This window comes from Myotis daubentonii, chromosome 7 (genome assembly GCF_963259705.1).
Source record: "Myotis daubentonii chromosome 7, mMyoDau2.1, whole genome shotgun sequence".
NCBI lineage: Eukaryota > Metazoa > Chordata > Mammalia > Chiroptera > Vespertilionidae > Myotis > Myotis daubentonii.
Window position 1 is genome coordinate 10,988,103 of NC_081846.1, and position 18,709 is coordinate 11,006,811.

The 18,709-nt window shown below is 35.7% G+C and overlaps 1 protein-coding gene across 1 annotated transcript in view; it reads left to right on the forward strand.

Moving 5' to 3' along the window:
- Positions 1-11,414, forward strand: part of CARF (calcium responsive transcription factor) — a 38,468-nt gene extending 27,054 nt beyond the window's left edge. Inside the window, 5 exon segments of the mRNA XM_059702818.1 lie at positions 188-251; positions 5,715-5,848; positions 6,256-6,625; positions 8,116-8,204; positions 8,206-11,414. Coding sequence (XP_059558801.1) covers positions 188-251; positions 5,715-5,848; positions 6,256-6,625; positions 8,116-8,204; positions 8,206-8,235 — 687 coding nt within the window. The 3' untranslated portion in view covers positions 8,236-11,414.
- The last annotated feature ends 7,295 nt before the right edge of the window (positions 11,415-18,709 follow it).

Consider the following 18,709-nt stretch of genomic DNA (forward strand, 5'->3'; position numbering starts at 1 on the left):
CTTGCTATCTGAACTTGGGAAGCTAATGCATTTAGTTAGTAAAGTATACTTGTGCTTTGAGAATATAAACAAGTGAAAAGAATAATTACAGAATAAAACGTAATTATACTCTGACGGAATATGACAGTTGTATTGCTGTTTTAAAATATTTTTTAATATTCTACTGAAGTGAATGTTCCCTTTTTAGCTTCAGTGGACTACAGACAGTGGGAATATTCTCAGAGAGACTGTGACAGTAACATTTGCAGAAGGTAGGTTATCTTAATACTTTTAAAAATGTAAAATCAAACAATGTTAAAACTGGAAGACATTTAAGATAGTATCTCATCTAATCAAATTTAATGGATAAGGAAATCATGGCTCAAAGAGAAAAGAGTAACTATGTTAGGACTTATCAAAATAATTCCAGCTATTTAAATTCCCTCTTATAATCAGCTCTTATGGTTCTTTATGATTGAAATTTGAGTCTGATTACTATCACAGTTTACTGTAAAGTTAGGTTAATTCCAGTACTAATACTAAGATACTCTGATCAGGAAACTGATTTTTCTCGTATGTTCTAACTCCTGTGTTCTCTCAATAGCCCAAACTTATTTCAACCCCTTTGTTCTCTCTTTTGGAAATGTCTTCTCTCTTCTTCTGCATGGCAAACTCCACTCACTACTCAAATAATAATCTCTTTGGCTGTAAGTGCTTTCTTAACTTCACCCCCTGTATAAAGTTAGCTATTTACTCTTTTGTATTTACCTCTTCATTTAACATGGTATCCTTCTGTTTACACGTCTGTATCCTTCATTATGATTTGAGCTCCTCAGGGGTACAAGGATTGTATTTTATTCAAATTAATATACCTAGTTCATAGCATGATGCCTGCTAAAAAGTTAACACCTAAAAAATGCTTTAGAATAAATTTATGAATAACTATATAGAATACAATTATTTCTTTTTTTATCTTTATTGTTCAGATTATTAAAGTTGTTCCTCTTTTTTCCCCCATAGCTCCCATCCACCCAGTTCCCACCCCACCCCATGCCCTTATTCCCACCACTGTCCTCGTCCATCTATAGGTATAAAATTTTTGTCCAATCTCTTCCTGCACCCCCCACACCCACTTCCCCCCAAGAATTGTCAGTCCACTCCCTTTCCTATGCCCCTGATTCTGTTATATTCACTAGTTTATTCTGTTCATCAGATTTTTTATTCCCTTGATTTTTAGATTCACTTGTTGATAGATATGTATTTGTTGTCACTTTGTTGTTCATAATTTTTATCTTTACCCTTTTCTTCTTCTTCCTCTTCTTAAAGAATACCCTTCAGTATTTCATATAATACTGGTTTGGTGGTAATGAACTCCTTTAGTTTTTTTCTTATCTGTAAAGCTCTTTATCTGACCTTCAATTCTAAATGATAGCTTTGCTGGGTAGAGTAATCTTTGTTGTAGGTTCTTGCTATTCATCACTTTGAATATTTCTTGCCACTCCCTTCTGGCCTGCATAGTTTCTGTTGAGAAATCAGCTGACAGTCGTATGGGTACTCCCTTGTAGGTAACTAACTGTTTTTCTCTTGCTGCTTTTAAGATTCTCTCTTTGTCTTTTGCTCTTGGCATTTTAATTATGATGTGTCTTGGTGTGGTCCTCTTTGGATTCCTTTTGTTTGGGGTTCTCTGCGCTTCCTGGACTTGTAAGTCTATTTCTTTCACCAGGTAGGGGAAGTTTTCTGTCATTATTTCTTCAAATAGGTTTTCAATATCTTGCTCTCTCACTCTTCTTCTGGCACCCCCATAATTCGGATGTTGGTACGCTTGAAGTTGTCCCCTAGGCTCCTTACACTATCTTCATATTTTTGGATTCTTTTTGCTTTTCAGGTTGGGTGTTTTTTGCTTCTACATATTTCAAATCTTTGACTTGATTCTTGAGACCCTCTAGTCTGCCTTTGGATCTCTGTACATTATTCTTTATTTCACTCAGTGTATGCTTAATTTCTAGTTGGTCCTTTTTCATATCCTTGAGGGTCTCACTAAATTTCTCAGATGTTTCTAGAAGACTCTTGAGTAACCTTATAACCGTGGTTTTGGACTCTGTATCCAGTAGTTTGCTTTCCTCCATTTCTTTCATTTGTGACATGTTTCTTTGTCTCCACATTTTGGCTGCTTCCCTGTGTTAATAGAGTGGCCTTGTGTGGTAGGTGTCCTATAGGGTCCAGTGGCTCAGCCTCCACAATCACCTGAGGTGGACACTCTTGGTGCACCCTTTTGTGGGCTGTGTTCATAGGTAATTAAGCCTTGATTGCTGTTGGTATTACTGGGAGGAATTGACCTCCAGGCCAATTGGCTGTGAGGACCAGCTATGTCTATAAGGGGAGAACTGCTGTGCTGGAGACACCCTTATGTGGCAGGACTTGCTTCAGTGAGGCTTTGGTGCTCACTGAGTCTGCCCCTTGAGTGTGTCGCTTATGGATGTGAAGAGTTGTAATCTGGTATAGTCTCACACTGACCACTGGGTACACTGGCTCTTGGATCTCCAAGGAGGTGCAAAGTCAGCCACTGCCTGAGGCCACCCAGCAGGAGCTACAGAGAGATCTGCAGATTCCTCCTTTGTTTGGGGTTTGGAAGTGCCCAGATGAGGCGCAGCTGTGAATCAAGGCAGGCTGCTGCTGCGGAGCCTTGGGACTTCTTTTGGAAGCTTTGGAGCTCTCTGACCCAGCTGCAGTTTGTTAGGTTAGGCTGCGAAAGAACAGGCCATTCATATGCAAAAGCCACTGCGCACAGCTTGGGTGGGGTTGTAAATTGGGGGGGGCAGGGTCTCAGGGAATCACCAGGGCGAGCAAACAGCAATGGCTGCCCGTCAGCCTTGCGCCGGGGAGGTTCCTGCATCTCCGTGTCTCCGCATCCCGTGCCCCCACGCAGGAACAATGATCTCTGCAAGCACCTCTGAGAGAAAGTCGCCCTCGCGTTCCTGTCCCGATGCTAGACAGTCCGGTTTCTCCCTGTGTGAGTCTGGGCCCCCAGGGTCTCGCCAGGAACTGGAGTTCAGAGCAATCGGGAGCTTGTATGTCCCTCCTGATTGAAAAAAACTACAGCGCACCCAGTTGCCAGCTGGTTTCGCACGTGCCTCCACACCTCCACCCCTTCTACCAGTCTCGGTGTGCTTTTTTCTTTCCTTCTAGTTGGAGAACTTCCACTCAGCCAGCTTTCTCATGGTTCTGGATGATATTTATTTTGTCTTCAGTTGTAGTTTTGATGTGGTTGTGAGAGGCAGCAAGTACAGGTGTTTACCTATGCCGCCATCTTGGTTCTCTCACAATTATTTCTTTTTTCTTGGGCATATTAACCTTTGAGTCACTGACTACAGATAACTTTCAAACTCTTTAGCATTATTCATTTGTTCTGTGCATATTTCACTCAAGGTGATAAATGGCAGGCCTAATGGAGAACAAGTAAGTTTCTTTCTTGATTAAATTGAAAGTTTAGCAAGAGAAAAAGATACCAAACAATATGTTCTAATTAATCACTGTTAGGGAAAGCACCATGAGAGAGTTTTTGCAAAATTTTGTGGCAATAGTGATAGAGACATATAACAGTCCAGAGAGTAGGGAAATGACACTTGAGAAAGTGACTTTTAGACTAAGAACTGAAGAATAAATAGGAATTTGACAATCAAAGGAATAGCATGTTCGAAGGCTAAGCAAGAAAGAGCTTGTCATATTCAAGGAATTAAGAGAGTTAGTGTGGTTTTCAGCATAGATAATGCTTGGAGATAAAACTGAATAAGCAAAACAGGTCTAGGAGGCTCTTTCAGCTGTGCCTTTGAAATATGACGCTGGTTTAACGGGACATTCATATTGGAGGTGGACAGATTTAAGAGTTATTTTAAAAGTAGAACTAAAGGCCTTGGTTATCAATTGAATAGGTGCAGGAGGTAAAAGAGTGGGAATAATCTAGAATGATTCCTGAGTTTCTTCCACGAGCAGCTGACAAATAGAGGCATTTACTGAGCTCAGTAACACTGGCATAAGAATAGGTATTGGTGACCATAAGGGAGAGTGAAAAAGATCATGAGACCAGGTTTGGAAAGCTTTCATATCAGAGCCCTTTCAGTAGAGTGGATTGGGTGGGAGCCATATGGGTGGATGAAGAGTGAATGGGAGATGAAGAAATAGAGACAATGTGGCCTACTTTTTCAAGAAATTGGCTATGAAGGGTTTATGGGGTTGAGAGAAGGCATTTTAAGACAGGAGAGATCTGGAGAAATAGGTGAAGATGAAGATATTTGATTGCTTTGGTGATGGGAAGTTGAAGAAATTTCTATCTGATAGCTTTTCTTTTCTCTTTGAAGTAAGAGTGCTAAAAATGAGAGATCTCAGGAAGAGTGGCCAAGATTTTAAGACAATGGAGATTAGATATCATCCCTAATACAGAAAAAGAGAAACATTGTAAGGTTGTCAGACACAGGTGACCATCAGGTTGATGTTGATGATCATGAATTGGTTTTGGTAGTAGCCGTGAGTTTCTTCTTCAGTGGCATTTGGCTTCACATGTATAGGCAGTGGAAGCCATTTTCATCCAGAGTTAGGGTTTTACTATGTGGGTATGACCCAAAGACAGAGAGACAAGGGAGTTCAGGATATTTCCAAGAGAGACTAAAATTATAAACCTAGCACGCTAAGCTGGATGGGGAGATAATTTTATTAAGAAAGAGGTTGATAGATCTGAAGAAAACTGAGGAATCACTTGACTAGAGGTTCACAGGAGGTTGAAGAACAATTTGTAATGGAGCACCTGAGCAAAAACACCTGGGAGGATAAGTTGTGATCAGAGAATGGGATGTTTATTAGAGATTTTAGATGTAGAATAGTCCAGGGTATGACCATAGTAGTCGTAGCAGAATGAAGTAGAAGGACAATTAGAAATGAAAAAGGCAAGAAATGTGAGAGTCCTGTTTAATCCTCTCAGTAGTCCTTTGAGTAAGATTCCCTTATTATCCTCATTTTACAGATGAGGAAACTGAAGTTTAGAAATGGGTTAAATAGCATGTTGAAAGTTACAGAAAAAAGCCATCCTTGTCTGACACCAGTGCCATTTATGAAAGCAATAGATGGCTGTTGGTAATTGGTTTGTGATTGATTTAAAACGATGAATATACTTGGGTTAACATAAGAATTACATGAGAAGGAATCAAATTCCCTAAGGACAATTTACTTTACAAATTGAAATATTGAGAAAACATTTGTTCCTTAATGAATTATTGAAAGAAATTTAATACTATTATTATTGAGGCCCTACTTTATACCAGGCATTGTCCTAGGGCTACCAAAGATGAGTTAAGCTTGGTCCGTGTAATTGAGAGGTTCAGTAGTTTTCTCAGATTTAGAGAAGTTTAGTTTCCATGCCAGAATCATGGCATGGAAAATGGATTTGATTAGAGTTACAGATGTAGAGTCTTTCAAGGAAAAAAAAAATTATTTCCTTTTCCAGTATATCCTAGATGTACTGAATTAAATTTAATAGAGGTTGAACCTAGGAATTTATATATTTTTAAAGTTCCCTTAGTGATTCTGATAATCTACCATGTTCTGGAAATAGTGGACTAGATAACTTCTTAAAGTTTTTTTCAAACCTTTTACCTTATTTCCTGATAGTTAAGGTTGTAATGAAGTCTAGTATCCTAGAAGCTGTACATTTTTTGTTTTAATAGTTTATTTTTTATATAATTTAGGAAATTCACCAGAAGACTTGTCTACCACCAAAGTGGAAACAAATCAGACAAGGGGTTCTTTGTCTCCAGAATCAGCCCATTTGCTCTCCTCCTCACGTTCTTCATTTCAGCCAAAAATATTCACACAACTACAGGTAGAAATTCAGTAAAATAGCCAAATTTGAGACCTTTTTCTTCTTTCTTCCTCCTCCTCCTCCCCCCCGCCCCCTCTTCCCCCTCCCCCCCCCCCCTCATGGATTGGTTATAGAATTATAATACTAATCAAAGATGTTTTCGTTGTTAATTTCCTGACTTTTTGTATCTTGATTTAAAATGATAATTTAAACAATACATTTTGAAAAAGTTTGAGTGGACTATGCATGCAATAAAATTTAGTTTTCCTACTTTTCCTTTGGTTCTTATTTCTGTCCTCACATAATATTTGTTTACAACTGTACTCTTATATTTTATTCCGATTTTGTGTCAAAAGAATAATACAGCCTATGAGAACTATTATATAGTAAATTCAGACGTTTTGATGTAACTCTTTTTGATTTAAAAGGGTTTACAGTTGCAACCAAGATTCACTTCTCCTGATGGATCACCGGCTCTGATATCAGTAAATGACCACCTCTCCTCTAGTCCTTCAAGACCTCTGGATTCAATACGAAGTACCGTAATAAATAATAACTCTCTACAGTGTGGTCAAAGTCATGGCCTTCAAACAGATACATGCCTTACCCCAAACAACAGTATTGCCTCTACCATGGGTAACCTTCCAGCACCAGATCAAAATGTGGCTGCAGTGGATCAGCTGGTGGACGTTGGAGATGCTGAGGATACAGAGAATCTGGAAGGAAGTGTTCATCGGTTTCTGTTGGGAAATGTACAGACCGTTCCAATACAAATTATAGACAGCCACCCACCTCTTAGTAAGTTAAAGTCATCTTAAGATTTTTTTTAAAAACACTTTATGAGCTATCGTCACTACACTACAGAAAAAAAACTATCATTTCTACTCAGTGGGTTTATAATATGTAAAGAAATCAAGTAAAGCTATGAGAAAAAGGGAAAACATTTTATGAGCATATGTTTTAATAACAAACTTATTTTTTTTCTCTACTGTAATTATTCATTAATTACCTATCTTTACATGGAAAATCTGTGGTGATGTTAGATCAGGAAAATCTATGGTGATGTTAGAATCCATGAAAAATTAAACTTTAAAGGGAAAACTATTTAGTGAAAAGGTTACTATAGAAAAATTAATATGCACATAATGAAAATGGAATGAAGTGGGCAGATATAAAGATTTAAAGGAAAATTTTGAGTTATAGACTTAAATGTTGAGTTCTGTGGAATTTGAAAGGGGACTTGGGTATAATACATGACTTTGTTACCTTCACTTTGTAATGAGCCCAGTCAACATAGTAATAGACTGTTAACTCCTACTTGACCTATGTCACTTCTTTTTCCACTAATTGTTCTGGATTGGGCAGTTTAGTGGGAAAAGATTTGCAATTTGCTTTGAAAAGCAAAATCTTAATAGAAATTATCCTTAGAACATATATTTTCCCTACATTTTTAATCATCATTCTTCTGGGTAAAGAAAAGTGTGAAGTAGTTCCTTCCAGAAAGTAATTACTGTCTTTTAAATTTATTTGAAATATTACTTTTTTTGGAGGGGTGTTAATCTTCACCCTAGGATATTTTTCCATTGATCTACTGGGGATCAGCCTGCAACCTGGCCATGTGCCCTTGACTGAAATTGAACCTGGGACCCTTCAGTCTGCAGGCTGATGCTCTAGCCACTGAGAAACACCAGCCAGGGCTATTCTGAAATATTTTAGATCAGCAAACACATAGCTCGTGCAGAACTATTGTTTTAAGTTGTGGTATTTTTTCTAAAGTACTTACATAGTGAAGTTTCTTTAGAGAGGGAACATTTTCTTAATATATGACTACATGTAAAAACCATATGGCAATGGAAACACATTTGTGAATTTATGATACATATGCCTGCTGTTTGCAAAACAAGTTATTTTGAAATAATGGGAGCCTTCTTAACTTTCAGTCACAGATGCTTTTACAGTTATGTTTAAATATTAGTTATTTCTTATAATTTTATCACATTATGGACTACGTTTTTGTCAAAGTATCTTTAGAGGAGAATAACTTCATAGATTTCTTGTCTCTTCCTTTTTTCATTACTTGAAGCATACTGAAGGAATGTAACATGAATGGCTATTAGGATGTCAGGAGCACTAAATTCTCAAATATACCAACTGCCTTTCTAAGTTACCTAGTTCTTTTTTCCAAACTTTTGTTTTATGCTTTGCTTCTAATTTATATAATTCTAAAGATCCCTGTGTTATAAATTATATTAACCTTTAGGATATTTCTTTTATTTTTTGTTTTAAAGTTGAAGAAAACCCAGAAGGTACCATTTCTGTGAACCAAGTTAAACAGGAACCCAAAGAACCAGCATTGTCTATGGAAGCAAAAAAAAATTTTGGACTATAAGAAATTATCTGCTACATAAATTGTTGAAGCTTTTCTGAACTGTACAACTCTGGTGACCTCTGATGTCATAGAAAAGAAGGTGAATATTGTCAAACCTCAGCAGTGTGATAAGTGGACTGAAGACTGGTTTGATGAGTAGCTTTTATTTAAAACTATTTGTTGCCAATTTCATATTTTTACTTTAAGAGATATTTTATACTTCTTATTTTGTATAATTCTTATGCTTTTAGGTATCTGATAAGGCCAGTATTTCAGAAGGCTATCTGAACTTATCCATGGTAATATAGCTTGAACACAAATAGTTATCTAACTTATTCCCTGGAAATACCTAATTTTGGCTCTTAAAAAATGAAAAAGAACAAAAAACTTCGTGCGTGCGTGTGTGTGCGCGGTGCGCGCGAGCGTGTGTGATGCTTTTTAAAATTTCTAAAAGAACTTATTCCCTCTTTAAAGTTGTGAAGAAATGTTTTAAATTGGCAGATAGGTGAGAGAAGACTTGTAGTCTCTCATTTGGAAAAATAAACAATAGATTTTACTTCATAACACGAAGCCCAGCACTCACATCTGTGGAAACTGTGTATAGTTGCATTTTAGCATCTTTCATTCTGATTTTTATACTTGTAACTCAAACCAATAGCACACTAATGGTAATCTAGTAGAAATTTATAGGATCTTGGTAAGTACTGAGAATTTTAACTTGAATTAATCAGATAAGCAACAGAAATTAATGTATATTACATGGATTTATGCAGTATTGTAATACAACTCTACCTATGGGTAGAAAAATGTAGAAATGGAAAGAATTCTGAAAGAATAATAAAATTCCATGGTATTTACAGATAATTTGGGGAACTTTTTTATATCAGCAGAGGATTCCTTCCTATTTTATATTGAAGATTCAGCTCTGGTTAGGAAAGGATTTGAGTTGTATTTATTTTTTTATGCCAAAGTTTTTACTGAATTGATGGTATTAGAATTTATAGTACTTAAAGGTAAATATTAATAGTTTAAAATTTAGTTTATATTAAAACTAAAACAACTGATGTGTTATATATATTTGCTTGTTGAGTAAGTATATTTACTTTAAATATTCAATATAAGCTTCTGTTTTCTGTAAGGTCAATTATAACTATCAAGAAATCAACTTAAAGACTTGTTTCCTTCAGAGACCATCTGTGGATATATTTAAAAGTAATAAGATTTTCAAATGGATTTTAAAGTTTAACACTTAAAGCATGTGCAATATAATATGGAATTTAACCATAATACTTTATATGAATATGAATTTTCTTTCCTTTTCTAAGTCCAATCTTCCATTTTTAATTCACTTTAATAGTTTCAGGTTCACAACATGTATAAGTATAAAGTACTCTTATATTAGAAGTGGGTGGAATTTTAAAATTCCTTGCTCTTTAGATTTGTATCCTATTTAATATATTATTTAAACCCCTATTTAATGTAAAATGAATATTCAATTACATATATGATTTTTAATAAGACTTGCTTATCATTTTCCTAATAAATGAAAATATTTGGTACCAGCATTTATAGATAGGCTGCCAGATCTGTTATGTTATGCTAAGTTAAATACAACTGTTAGTTACCTCAAACCAGATTTCTCTTAGTTTGTGTGTACTAAGGGAATAAGTCCAAATTAATTTATAGTTTAGTGTTCCATTGTAGGTAATGTTCTTTTCATTTGTTATTTCTACTTTTTATGGAACATTTTTGCAATATTTTATATAATCTTCACCTTTCATTAATGATAATAATTTATTATTAAATATTTTACCAATTGAACTGTATTTCTTTGGAAACATTCCTTTATTTTTTGATGTTGAGTTGCTAAGGAGAAATGCTTGTTAAGATACAAACTCTAGTCAGTTATGGATGAGGATGAGAGATGTCCAAGAATTCAGAGTTAATCAAGAACAAAACACAGTTTAGAAATATTTCTCTAACTTTATTCTCTGTGAATGTCTCTTTTTTAAAAAAAAATATTTTTATTGATTTCAGAGAGGGAGGGAGAGGGAGAGAGAGATTGAAACATCAATGACGAGAGAGAATCATTGATCGGCTGCCTCCTGTATGCCCCCTACTGGGGATCAAGCCCGCAACCCAGGCATGTGCCCTGACCCAAAATGGAACTGTGACCTCCTGGCTCATAGGTCGACTCTCAACCACTGAGCCATGCTGGCTGGGCTGTGAACGTCTCTTCTGATACTGTTTTTTTTCTCATTTATTATGAGGATAGAAAGTTACCGTCCATTGTCCCCACAAACAAAAAACAAAAGAAAAGAAAAGTGGATGAAGGAAGTTTAAATTCCTAATTATATACTCTTTTGGTTTTTAGGTAGAAACTGGAACTATCAATATTTTCATGTAAGTATTTCAATGAGTAGCTCTTTAAAATGGTTTTTAAATTAGTTTTAAAAAGTTCATTTGTCCTCTGAATGCATATTCAGTCACAATATATCAGTATTGTATTATAAAGGTGCTTAGTATCACTTTTTAAAAGTATGTTTACATATTTTAAATATTCAGTTATCTTTTAAATGTGCAGGGTGTTGAATACAAGTGCATAAATTTTTCGGTATCTTTATTTGGCATTCTCCTAACAGCTCTACAGCAAAGTTGGACAGATGCTGTTTTGTGTCATATATCACAAAGTCCAATATCTGAAGTAGTAAGTTGGACATTCAGAATAAGTGCTTAGAAATTCATAATTACAGATGAGCTTGTTTCTTCATTGTAGTTTTTATGTTCCAAGTCTCCAAGTGAACTTTATATACACTACAATGAATTATAGATAAACACAGCTATGGTGGGCATTTTCCTAAATACTGATTTTCTATGTAAGCAGTGAACTTACTTAAAAGAAAAAAATGTGTGTGCTTATACCAGGTAAATATTTTCTAAAAGTTACAAAAGTAATGGAAATCAGATTTTGAGGTCTGGTCCTGCATTGAAGTTTCTGATTTTGAGGTTCATCAGCTTGTATTTCATCTTTATATTCTGTCAAAGTACATACTTAATCATGTGAGTATGAGAAAGTTGTCATTTAATTTGTACCAGGATTTTTTTAAAAAAGTTTTAAAAGTGTGTGTGTATATATATATATGTATATAGTAACTTAATGTATAGTGTCCTTGTTATAATGTAATTTTTTCATTAAAATGTTGTGCTTTTTTTCTTAAACTTGTTAGTTTTCTTTTTATACTTTGGGGATAGTGGTGGTTTTGTTCATTTTGAAGATGCTGAATAAATACTTTAATGTCTGAGAATTCTGGTAGTAGATTTATGTTCAATTTGGAATCTGAAAGTTTTTAAGCATAACTGCCAGTGATAACTGTTATCATTACATTTGGGGAGATTTTCAGCTCAGCCAACCATCAACATTTTAAAACAATGTGCAAAGTAAGGCATTAGTAATTCCTTTTCCGCACATTTTGGTGCTGTGACATTTTCAAGTATAGCATTATATTTTTTGAGTAATGACAGAGTATGCTATTTAAAAAGGAAGTAGCATTAATTTTTCCCTCTATGCTTTTATCTCCCCATAATTCCACTCTGCCTATTTTTCAGGATCATAGAAAATCTTTCTCCCTCCAGAAGATTTACTCTTTTTCATCAGCTGATTTAGGCTTTAGACATTTTAAATGGTGTAATGTTTTGATTCTAAATACCTGCATTTCTACTTAATTAACATAGTTGTAATGGCAAAGCCTTAGTATTTTGCCACATATATATTAACTATGAATTCTGTTTTTAAATAATAAAAATATTTGTTATTGAGTGAATTGTTAAAACTTCAGGAATAAAACCAGAATTTTTAAAAAACTAACTTATTAAGGAATCCTGAACTGATTCATGGGAAAAATTAATAAATTGTATGGTTAATATGGAAAACCTTTGAGAATGTGATATGGGTGTAAGAGTGCAGGAGAGATGTTGTCTAAGGGTACAAGCTTACAACCAAACTCCGAAGATCTAATGTACAGCACAGTGATTATAGTCAACAATACTGTGCTATAAATTTCAAAGCTGTTCAGAGACTAGATATTAATTGTTCTCACCACAAAAAATAAATTATGTGATGAGACAGAGGTATTCGCTAACACTATGATGGTAATCATATTGTCCTATATAATAAAAGGCTAATATGCTAAGTGTTCAGTCAGCCATTCAACCAATCAAAGCATAATTGCTAATGATATGCTAAGGCAGCTCAACCACTTGCTATGATGTGCACTGAGCACCAGCGGGCAGATGCTCCAACCGGTAGGTTAGCTTGCTGCTGGGCTCCGGCCAATCGGGACTGAGCGAGAAGGGTCAGACATGCCCTGGAGCCCTCCCACAGTCATTCCCCGGCTGGCCAACCTCTCACATCTCTCCCCGGCCCTGATCGTGTACTGGTGGGGTCCCTCTGCCTGGCCTGCACCCTTTCGCAATCTGGGACCCCTCCTGGGATGTCAGAGCCAGTTTTGGCCCAATCTCACAGGCCAGGCCAACGGACCCCACTGGTGCACGAATTCGTGCACTGAGCCTCTAGTGATACATAAATTAAAAAATCAGTATATTATATACCTTAAACTCAGACAATGTTTTATGTTAATTATATCTTCATAAAAATGAATTCTAAAACCAGAGGGAAAAGGGGGAGGCAGATACCAGCAGTTTTTAATTTAAATATCTTTTCTGAGGTATAATTGAAATATAATAAACACATATTTAAAGTGTACAATTTGGTAAGTTTTTTTAAAAATATATTTTATTGATTTTTTACAGGGAGGAAGGGAGAGGGATAGAGAGTTAGAAACATCGATGAGAGAGAAACATCGATCAGCTGCCTCCTGCACAGCCCCTATTGGGGGTGTGCCTGCAACCGAGGTACATGCCCTTGGCCGAAATCGAACCTGGGATCCTTCAGTCCGCAGGCTGACGCTCTATCCACTGAGCCAAACCGGTCAGGGCCAAGTTGATAAGTTTTGATATATGTATACATATATCCAACCATCATTCCAGTTAAGATAATGAACATATCTATCACCCCCAAAAGATTCCTAGTGTTTCTTTGTAATCCATCCCTACTTTTCCTTTACTCCCACACCCACCCCACCATCCCCAAACATACCAAACTGCTTTCTGTCACTAAAGATCAATTTGCTTTGTCAATTTTATAAAATGAAATCATATAGTATGACCATTTTTATTTGACTTTTATCAATCAGCATAGTTTTTTGGAATTTATGTCACAGGGTGAACAATTTATTCCATTTTACTACTGAGTAGTATCTAATTGTATGAATATACCATAATTTGCTTATTCATTCACCTGTTGATGGACATCTGGGTTATGGTTCTTGCTATTACAAATAAAGCTGCTATAAACATTTGTGTAAGTCTTTGTATGGATACATACTTTCATTTCTCTTGGGTAAATAAATATGTTTAGTATATATTTAACCTTTTAAGAAATTTTTAACTGATTTTTCAAAGTGGCTGTAGCCTTTTATATTTCTGTCAAGAATATATGAGAGTTACAGGTGCTCTCTATCCTAGCCAACATTAGGTATAGACAGGCTTTTAAATTTTAGGCATTCTGATAGGTGTGTAGTACTAATATACTAGTAACAACCACATAAGTCATTGTGGTTTTAATGTTCATTTCTATAATGAACACTGTTGAGCATTTTTCATGTTTTGTTTTTTCCAACTGTATATCTTCTTTAGTGAAGTGTCTGTTTGAATCTTTTGCCCATTCTTCAGCTGAATTGTTTTCTTATTATAGAGGTTTAAAAAGTGTATTCTAGATACAAGTCAATTATTAGAAATGTGATTTACAAATATTTATTTTCTGGTCATAGCTTATCTTTCATCTCTCTTAACAGGATCTCTCAAAGGGCAGAAGTTTATGATTGTGATAAAATCCAATTTATCTTTTCATAAAATTAAATTTATTAGGATGGCATTGGTTAATAAGATTATATAGGTTTCAAGTGTACCTTTCTATGATACATGATTTGTATATTGCATTGTGTGCCACCACCCACAGTCAAATCATCTTCCATCACCATATATTAGTATTTGGCCCTGTTTATCTTTTACTAGTCTCCATTCCTCTTCCCTCGTAACCACCATATGGTTATCTGTGTCTATGCGGACTGAAAGGTCCCAGGTTCGATTCCGGTCAAGGGCATGTACCTTGGTTGCGGGCACATCCCCAGTAGGAGGTGTGCAGGAGGCAGCTGATCGATGTTTCTCTCTCATCAATGTTTCTAACTCTCTATCCCTCTCCCTTCCTCTCTGTAAAAAAATCAATAAAATATTTTTAAAAAAATTATTTTAATGTCCTTTTCTACTAATTCTGTCAACTTTTTTTGAGACAATTTCAATTGATTGATTTTTCTGCTCATTATATTTGTATGTTTTCCTGCTTTGAATTCCTTGTAACTTTTGATTGCACGCTTGATATAATTTTTACCTTGTTAGATACTGGATATTTTTGTATTTATATAAATATTATTGAGTCTTGTCTAGGACACAGGTGTCTTGAAAACAGTTTGTTCCTGGAAAGGCTTGCTTTCAAGCCTTGTTAAGTGGGACCAGAGCAGCATTTAATCTAGTGTTCATTTTGTCCCACTGTTAAAGCAAAACCCTTTGGAGTATTCTACACTGTGCTTTTGAGTTAATGCGGTTTTCTGGTCCCTTTACTCAGGCTGGTGGAAATGGGCATCCTTCTGGTCCCTTGTGAGCCCCAAGAGTTGTTCCCTCAAGAATAAACTTAGTGCCCTGGCTGGTTTGACTCAGTGAGGGAACAACTCTTGAGGCTCACGAGGGACGAGAAGGATGCCCATTCCCACCAGCCCACCAGGCCTGTGGACTAAAGGGTCCTGGATTCGATTCCTGTCGGGGGCACATGCCCGGGTTGTGGGCTCCATCCCCAGTGTGGGGCGTGCGGGAGGCAGCTGATCAGTGATTCTCTCTCATCATTGATGTTTCTATCTCTCTCTCCCTCTCCCTTCCTGTCTGAAATCAATATATATATATATATATAATAAATTTTGTAATTAATCTGTCTCCACCTACTAGATTCTAAACTGCATGGGGCAGGGACCTTTGTCTTTCTTTTTATTCATAGATGTATCACAGTGGTAGATGCATGGGAAATATTTTTGAATGAATGACCATCTGCATTTAAGATTTTGGTGTGTCCTTATAGAAAATAATTGGAAAACAACCCGAAGAGAGTTGGGAAAGTCAAGGAAAGAGAATTGCTGAAGAAATGTCTTTGGGTAAGAGAAAGGGGATGGAATCTAGCACCCAAGGAAAGGGCCTGACTTTAGATAGACGTATGGATACCTCATCTATGAACAGATGACAAGGCAGCCTACATGGGTAAAGATGCTAGTAGGTGGGAACAAATGAGAGTTTGTGGAAATTATCTTTTGATTGCTTCAGTTTTCTCAGTGAAATAAGCAAGGTCCTTTGGTAAGTGTGAAGGTGGGTGTGGCGGGAGTTGACAAAAGCTAGTAGGAGAGTAATTAGACTAAGGAAGTATAATCAAGTGGTTGGCAAAAGTAGGTTTACTGTTGTGAGTAGATGAAACACATTTTCTTCTTGTATTATTTATTATTGTATTATTTATTTGTATTACAACTATGAACCTACTTTTGCCCATCCCTGTATTATTAATGGGTCTACTTGATTAAGGGTTCATTTGAGGTTTATGTTCATAAATTGAAATTCAGATTAGTCAGCATGTTTGTTTTACTCCAGCTACAATCAACAGTGACTTAACTATTCATTGAGAACCAGACACTATTACCTGCGGACTGTGAGATATATTAACAAAACCTCATCCTAACCCCATGAGGACTCACTGTGTATTGGCAGACATATACATAATTAGCCAATTGTGAAATGGTGTGATAAGTACTATTTACTGAAAGGTAAAGCATCGTATATTAAAGAAGTTCCAGGCTGGTGAGCAATGCAGGTTGTGGAGGGAACAGCAGATTACTGTGAGAAGGCAGAAGATTGTGAAAGAATCACTTCCAAACTCTCACCTCCCTCTGTCCAGTCAAAAACTAGGTGTAAACACTATTTTATATAAAATACTCTTATGTAAAAACTGTCCCAATCCCAACCAGATCCCCTGCTTTGAAACTCAAACTAGATCCCCAAAACTCATAAATATTGTACCTCTGACTTCTCCCATAAGACACTACAAAGACTATTAAGATATCCCCCCTTACTGCAGTAAGCAAAAAACTCAGTTCTGCTCTGTCAACAGGTTATTTTGGAGGTATTTTAAAGGAGCCAGCATTTGATGATCTTGGAGGTCCTATAAAAATCTGGTCAACTTGGAAATAGCGTGCTTTCTGAGGCCCTTTGAGTCTCCTGCACAGGGTCTCTCCAATGACGATGGTAAGGTAAGTTCATATTGAGTTTCAGCTTTGATTTCTTATTTTTCTTCATCAACCACTCCAAATGCTGTTTAATTTGTTTAGTTTGAGAGTGGTATCTAGGAATAAGAGGCTTTTTTAAAAAATCCAGATCAAGTTTGAAAAACGTATTTTTGGTAGAAATCTGCATTATTGCTGACAATACTTTTGTGTGTTTGTCCTTGTCATTTCTTCATTGTTAATCTGTAAGAAGAAGTCCAGAGGTATTAAGATGGGTGTAAGCTAGTTTACTCAGAAGACTTCTCTTCAGACTGGCATCCTTTGGAAAAATGCCTCGTCATTTATGAAAATCTAATCAAATTTTACTCACTGTTGTGTTATTTTATCCTTGAAGATCTAGTTCTCTTTTGGAGGGGGAGGTCCCCAAGATACAAAGGCGCACAAGATTTGACTGACTATTGCCAGACTCATAGGTTTATTTTTAGTCTAGTTTTGTACCCAACTGGGTTGAACTCCTGCATCTTATATGTATTTATATTAGAATCAAAACAAATCTTAAAGTTTCTAAATGATATAAGCATTATTTGGAATTACAGTGGTTACTTTGAGGAACTTTTTATATGAACAAACTCATTCCTTTGGGAGTCACTTTGAAGCACAAAGGGAGCAGTATCCCAAACATACAATTGTCTACACATTTTTTAATTTATTGATTTTAGAGCAAGGGGCAAGAGGGGGAGAGACAGAGGGAAAAAACATATTAATTTTTTGTTCCTCTCATTTATGCATTCATTGGTTGCTTCTTGTATGTTCTCTGACTGGAGATTGAACCCACAACCTTGGTATATCAGGGCAATGCTCTAACCAATTGAGGTAGGGCCTGCCCACATTTTAAAGCAAGAAGAAACTTTCAAAATATATTCAAGGAATTATGAAATTGCCTCCTTAAAAGATTCCTTGGCAAAGGCAAGAGAAAATTGTGAAAATTTAAAAGTGAAATCTTTTAGATCCCTTAAAATCAGATTTGAATATAAAGTCCTTTATTCTTCTTTTCCACTTTCTCTTATGTTCCTTCATTTTTCTCTTTTCTGTTTATCCTTCTGTTCTTCTCTCCTTTCCTCCAAAATACCTCATAAGACGACGGTATTGTAGGTCTAAAAGAGAAAAATCACTTTGTTTCCTATGAGAGACACCACTTTCCATACTTGAAGTATTTATAATTACTGCCTCCTGCATGCCCCCTACTGGGGTTGACCGGGACTCAAACTGACAACAATTTGGTGCACGGGACAACACTCAACCAACTGAGCCCCACCAGCCAGGGCGCTTAACTAACTGCCTTAAACTATCAATTTTTAAAAACCATTTTTTTACATTATTCAGCTTTTAATAAGCTATTTAACTTTTCACTTATTTTGCTTTTACCTAAAATATGGTTGGTTGGCAATACAAATTTTGGCTTTTAAAAGATGACTAGAGCATCCTTCTAGTTGAGATCCTGTTCATGAATTGCTTAAAGCCAATTAGATCTTGAAATTCTTTTTTTAGATCTTGAAATTCTTATGTAAATACACTCTCTTAAGATCTTTCCACCTTTTCAAGTTTGATTAACATTTGAAAATATATTGTAATGTTTTTAGTAATAAAAAAACATGGGTATATTTAGACCTTCAAGAAGAATTTAGCCAAGGGAAATAGGCAAGAACAAAACAAAAACATTAGCTTTTAGTAGCTGTAAAACAATGTGTGGCTTTCACAGTAACAGACTTCTATATCAGTTGCATAATAGTAATTCTTTATTCATGAGGTCTTTATTTCCATGGAAACACTGAGATCATTTTAATTTTTAATTACACTAGAGTTTACAGTTCCATAGATTTTAACTCTATCAGTAAGCACAGAAGCTAGAGCTTCACCCACTTCTAATTAAAAAATATAAAGGAAGAAAAGGTAGTTTAAAATGATCAAGAATTTTATGTAGCAGTAATTGTTTTTTTTTCTTTTTAATTCTTACAACATTGTATTGCTCTAAGAAAGAAATATTCCTTGTTACATGACAAGTAAAGAAATCCAGATATTGATTAA